The sequence below is a fragment of the Platichthys flesus genome, chromosome 1 (assembly GCF_949316205.1).
Source record: "Platichthys flesus chromosome 1, fPlaFle2.1, whole genome shotgun sequence".
Taxonomy (NCBI): Eukaryota; Metazoa; Chordata; class Actinopteri; order Pleuronectiformes; family Pleuronectidae; genus Platichthys; species Platichthys flesus.
Window position 1 is genome coordinate 622,311 of NC_084945.1, and position 16,010 is coordinate 638,320.

The 16,010-nt window shown below is 54.6% G+C and overlaps 1 protein-coding gene across 5 annotated transcripts in view; it reads right to left on the minus strand.

Moving 5' to 3' along the window:
• herc1 (HECT and RLD domain containing E3 ubiquitin protein ligase family member 1) overlaps nt 1-16,010 on the minus strand; it is a 47,550-nt gene that overhangs the window by 10,269 nt on the left and 21,271 nt on the right. For 2 of the 5 annotated variants that reach the window (XM_062386364.1, XM_062386155.1), the window contains exons 27-55: nt 15,494-15,709; nt 15,257-15,377; nt 14,934-15,171; nt 14,666-14,838; nt 14,381-14,536; nt 14,185-14,291; nt 13,679-13,789; nt 13,429-13,599; nt 13,041-13,280; nt 12,671-12,754; nt 11,948-12,507; nt 10,407-11,040; nt 9,850-10,123; nt 9,082-9,292; nt 8,818-8,984; nt 8,507-8,623; nt 5,878-6,118; nt 5,365-5,486; nt 5,051-5,277; nt 4,499-4,767; nt 4,228-4,280; nt 3,937-4,137; nt 3,691-3,865; nt 2,949-3,213; nt 2,351-2,564; nt 1,793-2,052; nt 1,563-1,690; nt 703-839; nt 38-238 (exon numbers count right to left, since the gene is read on the minus strand). In XM_062386364.1, coding sequence (XP_062242348.1) covers nt 38-238; nt 703-839; nt 1,563-1,690; nt 1,793-2,052; nt 2,351-2,564; nt 2,949-3,213; nt 3,691-3,865; nt 3,937-4,137; nt 4,228-4,280; nt 4,499-4,767; nt 5,051-5,277; nt 5,365-5,486; nt 5,878-6,118; nt 8,507-8,623; nt 8,818-8,984; nt 9,082-9,292; nt 9,850-10,123; nt 10,407-11,040; nt 11,948-12,507; nt 12,671-12,754; nt 13,041-13,280; nt 13,429-13,599; nt 13,679-13,789; nt 14,185-14,291; nt 14,381-14,536; nt 14,666-14,838; nt 14,934-15,171; nt 15,257-15,377; nt 15,494-15,709 — 6,073 coding nt within the window. The remainder of the gene's footprint in view (nt 1-37; nt 239-702; nt 840-1,562; nt 1,691-1,792; nt 2,053-2,350; nt 2,565-2,948; nt 3,214-3,690; nt 3,866-3,936; nt 4,138-4,227; nt 4,281-4,498; nt 4,768-5,050; nt 5,278-5,364; nt 5,487-5,877; nt 6,119-8,506; nt 8,624-8,817; nt 8,985-9,081; nt 9,293-9,849; nt 10,124-10,406; nt 11,041-11,947; nt 12,508-12,670; nt 12,755-13,040; nt 13,281-13,428; nt 13,600-13,678; nt 13,790-14,184; nt 14,292-14,380; nt 14,537-14,665; nt 14,839-14,933; nt 15,172-15,256; nt 15,378-15,493; nt 15,710-16,010) is intronic. The other 3 variants (XM_062386295.1, XM_062386221.1, XM_062386446.1) reach the window with 3 other exon arrangements.

Here is a 16,010-nt window from a genome sequence, read left to right on the forward strand (position 1 = left end):
TTTACAGAGTCAGACCCCCCCCCCGAGCTCTTCATACCGTCTTTGCGGTAGCAGTGCTCCAGCTCGGTGCGCTGCATGGTGCCCGTGTCCAGCACCTCGATGAGGCCCAGGGACCCGTCCATCCGTCCCACCAGCAGCATGTCCTTGGGCTCCCCGCACCACAGGGACTGGACCTCCTGCTGTGGCCAAGCCAGAGCCGACACCCAGTGAGGCTGCACGTCCAGAAGGCCTCTGCCACCTGAGAGGAAGGATCCCAGTGGATTTATCACATCTCCAGATCTAAGTCTCCTGGATCTAAACTCTTCACTAACGCTCTGAGCTGAGATGGTGTCAGGTACTACTTTCTCAGACTATTCCAACACAACATGAACGCACAATGAGAACGTGCGTTATAAGCGTTTCTGTTAAAAGCTGCTTTAAATTTCTTCAGGGCCAAACTACACAACAGAGAGAAAAGGGGTAACTTGTGTAGTGTGTGTCTTCTGCTTGTGCGATACAGCAGGTGTGGACTTCCTCCTCGAGGCCTCAGAGAGGACACATTCACTCTTAATGGGATCTATACAATCTGAGGACCTCACACACCAACAACGTCCACGAGCACATAACACATTTTACACTTGACTGGTCATAACAACTCAGCTGGAGCTCACAATTAACAACCTATGGTAAAATAAAAAGAGGAAGACATTGAACAGTAATTACCATTAACTTGCCAGATGTTGACCATTTTGTCGATGGCAGAAGCCATAAATTTGCCAGTGACGCTCCAGGCCAAAGGAGACAAGCTGGGATCACTGGGAGATCCCAAGCCCGACACGCCATCCTCCGAGGATCCATCACTGAAGAGAGCAAACACAGGTGAGTCAGAGGTACAGCTCAGGGGAGTTCTCTTTGAGAAGCACATCTGCTGCTGGACACTCCAGAGACTGTGGCTTCATCTGGTTCTGTCTCACAGACCTGAGTGGACTTCACTGAGGGACACACAGACGTTTAAATAGAGACGGACGATGTGTCTGAACCTCACCCCCCCCCCCCCTCCCGACATGAAGCCAAAGTGTCGTGAATACGAACGTTGTAGAAGTGATCGCGCTCTGGAGCACAGAGGTCCCGCCCACTGACAGACTCAACCTATCAAAGGTCAGTCTCAGCTGTCAATCATGACGTCTTTGTCTGTTTTTATATCATCAAATAAAACCAAACAACAGAATCATTTATTTAACGTCTACTTTGATTAGTTGGTTTGGTCCATGTTCCATCTGCTAACATGGAGGCGGAGCTCATGACCTTTACTGCAGCCAGCCACCAGGGGGCGATCAAGACACTGGCTTCACCTTCATGTGGTCCGTCTTTAACAACCCTGTGATGGGTCCTCTCTTCTTCACGTCTTACACGTTTGATTCATTGTTAATAAAAAAATATTGATTAGATCAAATGTAATGAAAAGCACATCAGATTCTAACAAACCAGACCAGAGAAATGAGCCCCACTGTGACCAGTACAACCAGTTCTGATGTTGAGTGAACCCTGGTTCCTCACGACTCACTGAAGGAGGCAGAACTCACTCTTTGTTGAAGATGCAGGTCTGCTGGAGCGAGTACTGGCTCCGGGTCACGTTCCACACCCGCACCGTGCCGTCGTTCCCACTGGTGGCCAGCAGGGCCTTGTTACTGCACCACGCACACGTGATGACCTGCGTCACACAGAGCACCACTTCAGACACACAAACCACAAACTGTAACACACAAACTGTCCCTGTCTCCATCTGTCCTCTAGAGGACACCAGGACACTGACCCTGCTCTGATGAGCCTCCAGCTTGATGAGCGAGCACTTCCTCAGGTCTCCTGCCATGTCGGCAAAGGTCTGCGGCCGGCTCTGGTTGTTGTCGCGGTCGTGTGCGGCCAGTGTGCGGACCAGCTGCTGGGCGGCCCACTGGCGGTGCTGGGAGGACAGCCTGGAGGACAGGCAGCACGCCGCCAGGGCGTTGGCGAGTTCCAGAGGGCCTACAGCGGGGGGGTTATGGTAAGGATGGGCATAGAAATGCGCAATTAGACCTGCTCGACACGGAGAACAAAGTGACAAGGCATCCCGGTGAGTGAGAGAAGGAACACAATGAACAACACAAACAAGAAAACACAACAAGATAAATGTGAAAAGAAAGAAACGAAGCTCGCACACGCATGAACCAGACGTCACCAATAGATCCTAACATTCCTACATGAATCACAGAAACATGTTAATAATTATGAATCTTAAAGTTTACATCGTGTTGCTTTAACACTGAACCTGCTGTTGATCAATTATCAATTCAGACAGGAGCCCTCAGCAGCTGGCTCCTCCTCCTCCACACACCTCTCTTCTCCAGGTCGGCCTTGTCCTGGGCCGGCCGGAGTCTGGAGCCTTTGTCTGCCAGCAGAGCCACCAGCGCCTGGGTCACCACGAAGTTGGGCGAGGTGATGAGCTTGTTCTCCTCGGCCACGCCGCGCAGGAAGCTGGGCAGGAACTTCCTCTGGATGGGGTCGTCCACGGTCGTCAGGTTCATGCCCGTGGCTGCAGAGATCAGGTTCTGGAAGCAGGTCGGGGGGGAGATGTGTTAGACTGACAGGTCAGTGGGAGCTGAGGAGAACATGTGATCAAACGTAGAGATATTCATTTGATTCTCTCTGACAAACGACCAGTGAACATTAACACAAACGTAAACGCTCTAATATGAACAAGAGAAAAACACATTCTATAACAAAGAGTTGTTACATGTTCAAAGAGCAGCGATAATAATATAATAATTATAATTATAATAATAGAAGAAGAGAATTTCCCTGCAGCTGCTGTGAAGAGACTGAAATACAACCGAGTGTTTTCCATTCTTTACATGACGAAGCTTCAGATCTCTTAATAAACGTGGATATGGAATGGGATGCTGGGAGGCACTGGTTTGAGTCGCCCTGTGTACCTGAGTGCAGAGCTGCACCAGCAGCTTGGCAGCACTGGGACTGTTGGAGGCCAGGCAGCCCACCGCGGTGCTGAGGTACGCCAGGCAGGAGATGGGTTTGCTCGCCTTGGCTCCACGTGGCCGCTCCGCATGCCCCGAGGCCGCGGTGGGACTGGTGGACAGGCCGGCCCGGCCCGCTGCCGCCAGGCACATCAGCCTGACCAGAGTCCTGATGTCCGTCAGACCCAGAGACTCCAGTCCGGCTGCCAGGCTGCAGCTGGAGCCACTGGGAGGGAGAAGGGTTTTCATCTGTTAGGCTGAGATGTATCAAATATATCAGGTTGAAATCTAGTTTCACAATTACTGTGTCAAATAAAGTGAATTAAAGTCATGATGTGTAGAATTTATATAAACTGAATTGTTGCATCTTTAAGACGAGTTTGTTTGAATTTGTTCATGCTGTCACCACCAGGGGGAGTCAGACGCTGCAGCTGTACTATGTTCTACTTTTAAAATCTCTATGTCACGTGACCAGTCCCTTCCTCTGGTCATGTGGTGTAAACAGGAAGTAGATACAAACAGACACATATCAAAGACAGATACAATAATTCAAAGTAAGAGCAGGGATTCATTTCCCTGTGACTCTTGGAGGATGATGATGAGGAGCTGACGGATCTTTAATGCAGCTCTTCTTTCACAGCTCAGCAGCAGAAGGGTCAGTTTGTGTAGTTAGTGAAGAACCAGGAGGACGTTGTGTTGGTACCTGACGGACAGCAGGGACAGGGCTCTCATCACCATGGTCCTGGCCAGCAGCACCTGGGCTGCAGCCGTCACCCTCCTCAGCGCCATCACGCGGTCATGTGGGTTCTGCAGAGCGGCGGCCTGCTCCCCGAGGGTCACCCTGCCCGAGGAGCTCTTATCCACCGAGGTCTGACAGCCTGAGGAGACACACTCACGATTAGCTCCGGGTCATGAACACGAGTCAGCTGCACGGACACGTCCTCCTCACCGATCTGCAGCAGCGTCTCCTCCATGCTGTTGGTGGCCGTCACCATCGCCACGGAGGCTCCCAGTGGGTCGCTGTCCGGGAACTGGACGGCCTCGGGGACGACCCTGCGCTCGCTCAGACCCAACGGGCCGGCCAGCAGCTCAAACTCCTCCTCCCCGGTCAGCTTCTCGTCTTCATCGACGTCCAGCATGTCCCAGTCCTCTGCAGCGGGACAGACAGGCGCAGCGTTCAAACAAACAAAGAAGGAGCTGATCACACGGCAGCTGCTGGTGTCAGGAACATGAACTGTACCTTCATAGACACTGTCCTGTTTCCCCAGCAGGTCCGGAGCCTGTCCCTTATATCTGAACACAAACCACACAACACACCATTACAACAGTTGTGTCCCTTTCACGTCCTCTGATCATAAACTAATACAACATGCCACAGAAAGACCACAGAGCGTCTCATCAAAGCAACATGACACAGTCCAGACACAGGTGGGAACTGAATTGTGTTTCTTCTCTCTCTTGTGATGCTCCACTACACCCAACAACCTGCCCCCCCCCCCCCGTGTACCCACCTCTCCACCACAGGGACCTTGGCCTTGCTCTTGATGGCCAGGTACTTCTCCCGGCAGCCTCCACACAGCAGGTAGTACGGGTTCCCGCTGCCGCACTCCCCCCCGAACCAGCCGTCCACGTAGGCTCCGTTGCTGCGGTAGCCTTGGCGGTTGGCGCTGCGGCCGCAGCCCGGGTGGCTCTTCTTCATGTGTTGGTTGAAGTTGGCCACGTTGGCCTCGCACAGCTCGCACACCACCACCTCGTCCCGATCGTCTGTCTCACACACATGCTGCGACGCGGGGCAGACACACAGACACGCACATGAAGAAGGTACCACACACTGGAGGCTCCAGAGCAGTGAAGCACACGTGGACTAGGGACCACGCTGAGTTAATGAGCTACAAGCAACATTCAGATGTTTAGTGGTTCATGCCAGTTAGAGGAGAGATGAGAAATGAGAGCAGAGCCTGAAGAAGCTGGTGTTTGGTGGTGCAGATGAGGTCACTGTGATGGAGACGTGGAGCAGAGCAGGTGACAGCAGCCCACTGACAGTAGCATAAAGTCACACACACCCATGTTGGCCAGTCCAGTACCTCCGGGATCCACATTCCCAGAATGTCGGTGTCGCTGGCGAGGTCCTGGCCGAACATGGCCTCCATGGTCTCCTCGTCCAGGTCCATCTCCAGCTCCTCGTCCAGGTTGAAGTCGTACAGAGCCGCCGGGTCCTGCTGCTGCTGAAGGGACGGAACCTCCCGACGCGACTGGCTGTGGTGGGCCTGCACCGAGCGGTACAGTCCAGCTGAGACGGGAAGGAAAAGGAAACGTGAGGCTTCTGGATTCACTTTCAAACAAACATGGGATGAAGGTGAAAGAGGAGAATCCTCACCAGCGCGGGCTAGGAGGGTTCGAGCAGCCAGGTCGAAGCGATGCTTCCTTCCAGCCGCAGAGCGTCCTCTGAGGGCCACGCCGCTGGAGGCCGAGGCACTGTCCTGCTCCAGAGCCTCGGGACTGAACCACACACAGGTACATTCAGTATGAGAAGCTGTTTTATCTCAATTTATGTAAACAAATTACCATTAAATATAAAACCTTTTCAAACCTCTGTCCTTTGTCTGTTAATTTCACACAACACTTAACATCAATTTCTCTGCCAGGCCAACAACAACTGTACTATTTAAAAAATGCCAAAATCGAATCAGCTGAATATCCTTTTGTGTTTGGTTTCCTCTGTACGACTCAACATGTGTAGTTATTAAAAATACAAACATCGTTTAACATCCAACCGAAGCTGAATCAGGTGGAAAATAAAACTACATCCTGTGGTTGTTCCAGATTGTTCCGTACAGAGCTTTGAGCCAGTCTGTCTCCACAGTGTGAAACTCTAACTTGGTCTTCTCACCTCTCACTGAAGCCCTCTTCCATCTCCGCAGCGTCTGCGTTGGTGATTTCTCCGGGGGAGCAGAGGAACGAGCTCCGGTCCAGAGATTTGCCTCCAGCAGAAGCCGTGGCCCCCGGACACGAGGAGTCGGAGCCGTCGCTGCCTCTGGTGTGAGGCTCCTCCTCGTCCTCGGTGCCCGGGTGTTCGATCATCCACATGGCCAGCACCGTGATGTTCTGAGCATCTGCTTCTCCTCGTGCACCTGGAGTCAGTGAAACACACAATCCATCCATAAACACACAATCCATCCACAAACCACATCATGGCCTCAACACAACAATACATTTTTCACTATTCAAACTGTTTTCTTACAGACTAGTTTCATCATTTTAAATATGAATCATGTGTTAACAAGGCGAAACAACAATATCGACCTTGTTACTACTTCATAAGATTTAATTACTTGCATTCAGTGAAGTAAACACAGAAAAATGGGAGACTGAGGGAGGACAGGGGGAGACAGAGGGAGGACTGGGGGAGACAGAGGGAGGACTGGGGGAGGACAGAGGGAGGACTGGGGGAGACTGAGGGAGGACTGGGGGAGACAGAGGGAGGACTGGGGGAGGACAGAGGGAGGACTGGGGGAGGACTGGGGGAGGACTGAGGGAGGACTGGGGGAGACTGAGGGAGGACTGGGGGAGGACTGGGGGAGACTGAGGGAGGACTGGGGGAGGACTGAGGGAGGACTGGGGGAGACAGAGGGAGGACTGGGGGAGACTGAGGGAGGACTGGGGGAGACAGAGGGAGGACTGGGGGAGACTGAGGGAGGACTGGGGGAGACTGAGGGAGGACTGGGGGAGACTGAGGGAGGACTGGGGGAGACTGAGGGAGGACTGGGGGAGACTGAGGGAGGACTGGGGGAGGACAGAGGGAGGACTGGGGGAGACTGAGGGAGGACTGGGGGAGACTGAGGGAGGACTGGGGGAGACTGAGGGAGGACTGGGGGAGACTGAGGGAGGACTGGGGGAGGACAGAGGGAGGACTGGGGGAGACTGAGGGAGGACTGGGGGAGACTGAGGGAGGACTGGGGGAGACAGAGGGAGGACTGGGGGAGGACAGAGGGAGGACTGGGGGAGGACTGGGGGAGGACTGGGGGAGACAGAGGGAGGACTGGGGGAGACAGAGGGAGGACTGGGGGAGGACTGGGGGAGGACAGGGGGAGGACTGGGTGAGGACTGGGGGAGGACTGGGGGAGACTGAGGGAGGACTGGGGGAGGACTGGGGGAGACTGAGGGAGGACTGGGGGAGGACTGAGGGAGGACTGGGGGAGACTGAGGGAGGACTGGGGGAGACAGAGGGAGGACTGGGGGAGACTGAGGGAGGACTGGGGGAGACAGAGGGAGGACTGGGGGAGACTGAGGGAGGACTGGGGGAGACTGAGGGAGGACTGGGGGAGACTGAGGGAGGACTGGGGGAGGACAGAGGGAGGACTGGGGGAGACTGAGGGAGGACTGGGGGAGACTGAGGGAGGACTGGGGGAGACAGAGGGAGGACTGGGGGAGGACAGAGGGAGGACTGGGGGAGGACTGGGGGAGGACTGGGGGAGACAGAGGGAGGACTGGGGGAGACAGAGGGAGGACTGGGGGAGGACTGGGGGAGGACAGGGGGAGGACTGGGTGAGGACTGGGGGAGGACTGGGGGAGGACAGGGGGAGACTGAGGGAGGACTGGGGGAGGACAGGGGGAGGACTGGGGGAGACAGAGGGAGGACTGGGGAGGACTGGGGGAGGACAGGGGGAGGACTGGGGGAGGAGTGGGGGAGACAGAGGGAGGACTGAGGGAGGACTGGGGGAGGACTGGGGGAGACTGAGGGAGGACTGGGGGAGACTGAGGGAGGACTGGGGGAGACAGAGGGAGGACTGGGGAGGACTGGGGGAGGACAGGGGGAGGACTGGGGGAGACTGAGGGAGGACTGGGGGAGACTGAGGGAGGACTGGGGGAGGACTGGGAGAGGACTGGGGGACGACTGGGGGAGACTGGGGGAGGACTGAGGGAGGACTGAGGGAGGACTGGGGGAGGACTGAGGGAGGACTGGGGGAGGACTGGGGGAGGACTGGGAGAGGACTGAGGGAGGACTGGGGGAGGACTGAGGGAGGACTGAGGGAGGACTGGGGGAGGACTGGGGGAGACTGAGGGAGGACTGGGGGAGGACTGGGGGAGGACTGGGGAGACTGAGGGAGGACTGGGGGAGGACTGGGGGAGGACTGGGGAGACTGGGGGAGGACTGAGGGAGGACTGAGGGAGGACTGGGGGAGACTGAGAGAGGACTACTGGGGGAGGACTGGGGAGACTGAGGGAGGACTGGGGGAGGACTGGGGGAGGACTGGGGGAGACTGAGGGATGACTGGGGGAGGACTGGGGGAGGACTGGGGAGGACTGAGGAGGACTGGGGGAGGACTGGGGGAGGACTGGGGAGGACTGGGGGAGGACTGGGGGAAACTGAGGGAGGACTGGGGGAGGACTGGGGGAGGACTGGGGGAGGACTGGGGAGGACTGGGGGAGGACTGGGGGAGACTGAGGGAGGACTGGGGAGGACTGGGGAGGACTGGGGGAGACTGGGGGAGGACTGAGGGAGGACTGGGGAGACTGACCCGTGGACTCCAGAGCTTTGGTGATCTGCCTCAGGGAGAAGCCCATCTCCAGCAGCGGCCCAGCGATGGCAGGAGGGGGGGGGGACGTGGACAGTCGGCTGCTGGGGTCGGACAGAGCTACAGAGAAGAATCTGAATTATTGAACCTGACAGGAAGTCAAACTCTGAGTTAATGACTGGATTCTGTGAACTTATATCTGAACACTGACCGGTTTCTGTGAAGGTTTTTAAAACATGCAGCTTTCCTTAGTGTTGTGAATCTTCTAGATGCACCACAGTGATATGTATAAGTCAGACCATCTGCATACTTACAGGTACCGGTTCTGTTCTGGGGCCGGCTGGGCTGGGAGTCCGGGGAGGTGAGACTCTGCCGGCGCCCCACCTCCTCGGAGGGGGAGGTCGGCAGAGACGACACCGGAGGGGTCTGGGCTCGCCGGGCCGGGCCCAGGCCGGTGGTCGGGTAACTAGAGAACATTTGTCTGTGAAAAGATGGAGACACATTCAAATCTCAGTTGAATCCCAGGAGGAGGACCAGGAGACTCATGAACACGAGGAGGACAACATGTCCGCTCTGACCTGAGGAGGCTGAGCGGCATCACTCCTGGAGACTCCGAGGCCGGGGCGGTCTCCGTGTCTGTGACGGGCGTGGTGGCGGTGGTGGTGTCCTCCAGAGAGGAGCTCATGAAGGAGGTGGTGCTGGAGGCCGAGGGGCTGGTGGTGACCGGGGTTTGAGCCAACTGCTCCCCCTCCGTGCCTTCCCCCTCCCCCTCCGGTTCACTCCTCACGCCTGAGGGACAGAAGACACAGACCAAGCTCAAACAGCGCCCCCTATCTACACAATATCTACACAGAGAGTTTATGTTTTTTAGGAAGTTTATTTGCCTATAAAATGTATATGAGAGTAGTTTGTTGAGGTTTTACAAAGAATGGTTAAACATCTCTGGTGGTGGACATCCCAGCCTCAAATAACGATTTCATCACGATTCCAACAACAGGAGAACATGAACATTTCAGATGGACCTGCCGAGTCTTTAAAGTCTTCAGGCAGTCGCTCCTGGATTCCTTCTCTCCTGACGTTCATGGTCCTGAGCTTCATTCTGATTTGATGGTGTGTGTTTGCTACAGAGCATCGAAACCTCTCACGCTGACTCAACATGTTCTTCAAAATATGTTTTTCTTTTCAAAAGAAAGGTCATTTTAAAAATACTAAAACCTAATCAGCTAAATAAATCCCCTGAGCTGTTAATTGATGTTCACATGACATCATCGGCTCTGGAAGCTTCAAAGAACCAAAAAACATCAGTGGACTGGGTTCCCACCGGTCACATCTCTACTGGTTCTCACCAGGCTTGACCTTCCCCCCGCTGGGCTCCTCCAGCAGCCCGTTCACCACCAGCTTGTAGATCATGGCCTGGGCTCTCTCCAGGTCCGCCAGGCCCAGGGCCCGCTTGATGGGCGAGCGCATCACCGCCCGCTTCACCATGTGGCGCATGAGGAACTGCAGAGCCGCCCGCACCTCCGCCTCCTCAGGGCAGACCGGCGAGCTGCCAGCGGCGCCCCCGCTGGTGCTGGCGTTCAGATCAGCGTTGTGGCCGCTCGGCGCCGTGTCCGGTAGAACCTGGAGGTCAGAGGAGAGAGGGATGAGGCTGGAAACACAACGTGACCTGGATCTGATCTGACACTCACATCAGCTATTCAGAGATTCTGGGTTTGCTCCATATTCATTTCTAAAGATTCAAACTGTCACTTTTTCATTTGAGCTGTTGACCGGTGATGAGTGTATCAGGGCTTCATGCTAAGCTAACTGGCTAAGAGTGGGACAATCTCTTCATGCAACATTTGGAAAGAGCCTCTTAGCAAATGAATCATAAATGTTGAACTGGTGTTTACTGGGTTCGTACCTTCGGGATCAGCAGCAGCTCAGCGTACTTGCTGCAGCTCAGCAGAGCGCTGAGGGTCTTCATGGCTCCCAGGTAGAGGTAGGACAGCTGCACGGCGTGGACCTCCGACTGGGTGGCCACGGAGGGAGGCGGCGGCTCATGGCCGCGGAGGCCGGGGTCATGACCTTTCTTCCTGTTCCCCTCCACGGGGATGTGAGGAGCAGCAGAGAACAGAGGCTCATTTCCACCGCCGCCGCCCACCGAGGAGATCTCGCTCTCTGACTTCGAGTTGGGCGCCGCGTGGGCCTTCACCTCGTCCAGGCTGTGGGACACTCGCAGGTCAGAGGTCGAGGCGTGGGGAGCGGCTGCAGGCGAGGCCCCGTCCCTTTGTTCATTTCGGTTGTGACTATCGTTGTCTGCTTTGTCCTCGGCGGCGGCCGGCTCATGCCCGGTCGACGCGGCGTTGCGATGCTTCCTGTCGTGACGTCGCACAGCGAGCTTGGCTCCGGGCTCCTCGTGGATGCTGGTGAGGTAGGTGAGGTCCAGCAGCAGCGAGGCGGTGAGGCCACGGAAACGAGCCACGTCGAAGGGCAGCGGCTCGCAGGGCTCCAGGTTGTACAGCGGAGTGTCACTAGGCGACCAGAAAGTTGGGAAGCTTTAATCGAAGGAGGTGGAGAGTGAAAGAGACAAGGGAAGGAAACACAAAGTGAGGGAGAGGGCAGGAGAGAAAGAGCACAGCAGGCAAGACACACAACAGATGTGGAAAGAAAACATGCTGCGTAGAGTGATGAAGCAGAACAACCAGGGTGAGAACAGTAGAACACAGTGAAGGGGGGGGGGGGGGGGGGGGCAGGGGCCAATGCAGAGGGCATCAGAGGAAGATGAAGACAGAAACATTCAGAAATCCACTGGTTCCTACACTGAGACCTTCTCCTCTGGGTTGTAGCTTGAAACACATCACAAGTTCTACGATGGACTTCTCCAGCCTCGAGACCAGAGACTGTAGTTCGATAAGTCTAAGGTTGTGTTTTATTCTCTTCCTGATTGGTTCTCATCAGTCACGTGACTCGACTTCCAGCGGTAGAAGCAGATCAGTGCTAGCAGCGCTGTTCCTCGACTGTGACTAACAACCAACTGCAGAGTGGAACAAATACTTCCTGTTTTCATCACATGACCAGTGTTTGACCCCATAATCGAAATCACGATCAAAATGTGATTAATTGAGCAGCCCTATATTTTATCCATAATTGCTGCATAAGATAAAATGTCATGAGCCTCTCGATTGTCTTTGTCCCTTCGTGAACCTTGAGGTGATTTTGACGGATCAACTAAAGGACAAAGATCTAGATCTTCATGAAATCAATATCCTTATGATTCTCCTCCATCTACAGAGAGGATCACATGCAGTAAGAATCCAGAAGAGGGCGCTATGCACAGCCAACTAGTTTGATAAACCTACAAAAACACATCAGTAATTAAAAACAGCAACATGTAAACAAAGACAAATGTCCAAAGCCACATGATGAACAAAGCAGCCTCAGCAGAGTGTAGTGAGCTGGTACCTGATGGTGATCTCCGCCTCGTCCCACTGCACCTTGGCGGAGGTGCTGCCCTCCTTCACCACGCCCAGCAGGGTGGCGTGGCGTCCGGTCTGCTTGTGAACACATCGCCCACCGACACGGAGGCCTGCATCCGCCCCCCCGATCACCGCCAGCACCGGCCACACCTCTGTGCACAGCGTCCTCAGGTGGTGCTCCGACAGCTCCCCCAGGCCGTGCTGGCGTCCGTGGCGTCCCCTGTCCTCCTCCGTCCTCGGGGTGGTGTCCTGGCTGTCCCTCTGGGCGTCGTGCTCCTCGCGGCTCTGCACCGAGCGGCTCTTCTTCAGTCTCGAGCCTCCGCTGCCGCCGGATGCTCCGGCTGACTCTCTGAAGCAGACCTTGATCTTGTGAAGGCGCTCCACCATGGTTTTGTTGATACCATGGGTCCAGTGGTCAGTGCGGTGTAAGATGCGGATCAGCTGAGTGGTGGCCTCGGCCAGAACCGTGGCCATGGGGCTGCAGACCGGGTCTCCAGGGAGGAGGTCCCGTGGCGTTCCCCTCATCTGCATATCACAGATCTTAACCTAGAGCCATGCAGAGACAAGTTCAATACAGGACAGGACGTGTGTTGGACAGAACTCTTTAGTGCGCTCCCTGAATTACAACGTGAAACCGAAACTAACCAGATCACAAACATTATAAATCACAGTCAAAGATTCTGTTCTGCGAGTGTCTCTGTTCTCTGACCTTCTCTCCTGGGTTACTGCTGTAGAACATCACACAGGGAAACAGCTCCGTGGCGTCCACGTCCTCGAAGGCCAACTTCGGCTCCTGTGGAAACACCAGAGTTAGAGACCAACACAGAAGCTGGAGGTGATAATCTGACTCTGTTGTTTAAACTTTTTGTTTTGTGCAAACACAAATGATCACTATTAGCAGTCTCTCTCTCTCTCAAGCGTTCTGATCCATTTGGTTACTCTCTCTGTGACTATGAGCGGTTTCCACTGTGTATTGAAAGAGACCACAGTGTACATGTAAACAAACACAGAGCTGCAGTCACATGACCTCATCCCAGGTGCTTTAAAGCCACAGGAGCTGAGCCCTTATCGTTTCTCACTTCTCCATTCTTGCCGAACGAGATGGTTCTGGCCTCCATGTCCAGGACGCAGGTGATGAAGTCTCCCTGAGTGAAGCTGCTGAGCGTCAGCGTCTGCTCTCCGTTGTGATAGAGGTTCCCGCTGTAGGCCCGGTACAGCCACATGTCCGACGTGGTGCGGTGGTTGAAGTCGTGCACGGGCCATCGGGAGACCCCGACACACGTGCCCTCGTTGCCTCGGTTCTCCTTCACGATGTAGAACTAGAGGGACGAGAGACAGGAGGACAGCTTCACAAGAGACACTTCATACTCTGGACTTGGACACTTTCTGGTAACTGAACGCTGTCTTCACTGTGAGTAATTGTAATCTGCACCTTTCCACTTCATACACAACATTAACACAATGTACCTTCCACTGGTAACATCCAGAGGAGATCCCGGTGGAGGCCAGGCCGTAGCCTTTGCCCCCGCTGCCATGCGTCAGCCCCTGGCTGTTCTCCACCACACAGCACTGGGCCTTCTCCGGGTCGAAGGACACTTCCTGAATGGGAAGGTTCTCGTCCTCCTCCTCGGACTCTCCCTGTGGAGAACAGAGCTTGTGAGACATTCAGAGAAAGCACGATAGTGAAAACACAGCGGGGGGGGGGGGGGGTGCACACCTGTAGTTTGAGCTCTTGGACTTTTTCTTTGATCTGGATCGAGTGCTTTGCTTGAGCGATGGGACCGTCCCACATGCAGTCGGACAGCAGAGAGAAGAGACGCTCCACCACCTGCAGGAAGTCAAGAGTGTGTTGTGTTACAGTTACATTTTACACTTTTGTTAAAGTCGACAAATCCAACAAAAAACTCCACAGACACATCTGGGAAATTCAGACGTCTTGTAAAGTTGACAGATTGCTGTACAGTTCAAACTACATGACTTTCTGTGTCCTGCTCCAGAGTCTCACAGTGAGCGCAACACAACTGACGTGTGACGTGGTTAAACACTACACAACCTCCCACCAGGAGAAACCGGGCTGCTCTGTGGTTCTCACAGGTTCCTGTAGATATTCAATCTGCTGAACTGCATCTTTGCAGAGTTCCACCCGGTGTTGAACTGACCTGAACACACGGCTCAAAGAACAACACAAAGACACATCCTTTGAGGACGTGTACAGAGGCGTACCTGTGTCATTTGGTCATCCTCCATATTGGCCTCACATGCAGGCAGAACCGCCTCCAGAACGTGAAGCGCCAGGAGCCGGGTTCTCAAGTTCCCCACCAGAGGGAGCCCTGGAACCAACACCAGTTCTTCTATTAGTTGTGTTTCACGTGGTCAAAGCATCACACGTTTATCTGTGTTGTGTTACAGCCGGTTGTACCTGAGCAGCATTTCTGTGCAGCGATGTTGAGCAGCACTTCGGTCCATTTGGGGGAGGCCATCTTGGACTGGATGGCCTTGGAGGACACAACTCTCCTGAGGAAGACCAGGAAGTCCCCGAGGTGCAGCTCTGCAGTGTGCTGCTTACGAATAACAGCTGCAAAACACACAACAACAACACAACCACACAATTACAGGCAGGATATTACATTTCATGGAATACAGACAACTCTGAAAACTGATCTGAGGCCATTCATCAGTAGCGAGAGCAGCTTTCTCTCATCACCTCTCAGGTCTTTCTTCTCGGAGTCTGCACTGTCCTGCTGTTTGTTGTCGTCTTGGTCTTTTCCAGAGGACTGGAGACTGACTCCAGCCTGAGACAACAGGTTCTTCAGCTGACTGCAGAGCAGGTCCAACAGAGACTGGACCACCTTAGGACTCAACTTGTCTGCATAAGTTCTGTGGATCCAAACACAGAGGCAGATGTTGATGGAACCCTTTCCTTGTTTCCAGGTTCACAGAGTAGTGACAGAACCTTCAAATCTCCTTCTCACCCAGTGCTGATGGCCAGAATCTGCAGCAGGCGCGTGGACGCCACCTTCAGGGCCGTGCTGAGCTGAGACACTCCAGGTTTCTGCAGCAGCTGGAGCGGCTGGCCCAGCATGGTCTCGGTGCCGCAGAGCTGAGACAGCACGTTGAGCAGCCCGCTGGAGATGGCCAGGGAGACGTCCACTGGCTGGTAGCGAACACTCAGGGCGAACACGGTGACCAGCAGGAGGCGCTGCTGCGCTTCTACGAGGGAGAGAAGTAAAGCCTCCGATTGACTGTAGGTAGGGTGAATATATAAACAGGTGTATATAGAGGGAGTTTGTGTTACCGATGTGGTGCTTGTTTGCCTGCAGCGCTCTCTCCAGCGTGACCGACAGCTGCTGGTAGATCTTGTGGACGGCTGTCTGGATTTCAATCTGCAGGCTCCTCTTAGCGGATTTCACACCATCCTGTGAAACACAGTCATATGATGAGACACTCGTAGAACACAAGGAGAATATACATGTTTCTTTCACCTCAAAATAAAACTCTGAGGCTTCTCAATGCCAGGAAGTGGGAGTATCACCTGGTAGTGGTGCAGCTGCACACTCTCTCTCTTCAGCGCCCCGGAGCCCACGGTGCCGAGGCCAAAACAACCGGCCAGGAACTGCAGCCGGACCGAGGTGAGCAGAGAGGAGGACTGGAAGGCGCCGCTGGGCCGGTCGGTGCCGCCGGGCTGGCTGCCCTTCTCCTCCATGCCGGAGATCAACACCACGATCTGGTGAAGAGCCTCCAACCGCAACTGAAGTGACACATCCCAGAAGTCAGGTTCATATTCCAGCAGCGTTGCACATGCAACTCTTTGATTATGTTCTCATTTCTCTGTTCGTCAGCAGGAAGACTCAAAAACCACTGAAATGATTTGTAGTCTTATTGAGGAGTCGAGCAGAAGGAAGAACTTTTGCACTAGAGACCAGATTTAGTTTTTTCACTTTCTTCAACTGTCTGTTAACTGGCCCTCAGGCCCAGCGCTCAATTATCAAAAGTATGACTATTAATTTATGTCTCAAACAATGGGATATTTTAAAAGTGAAGCCTGCTGT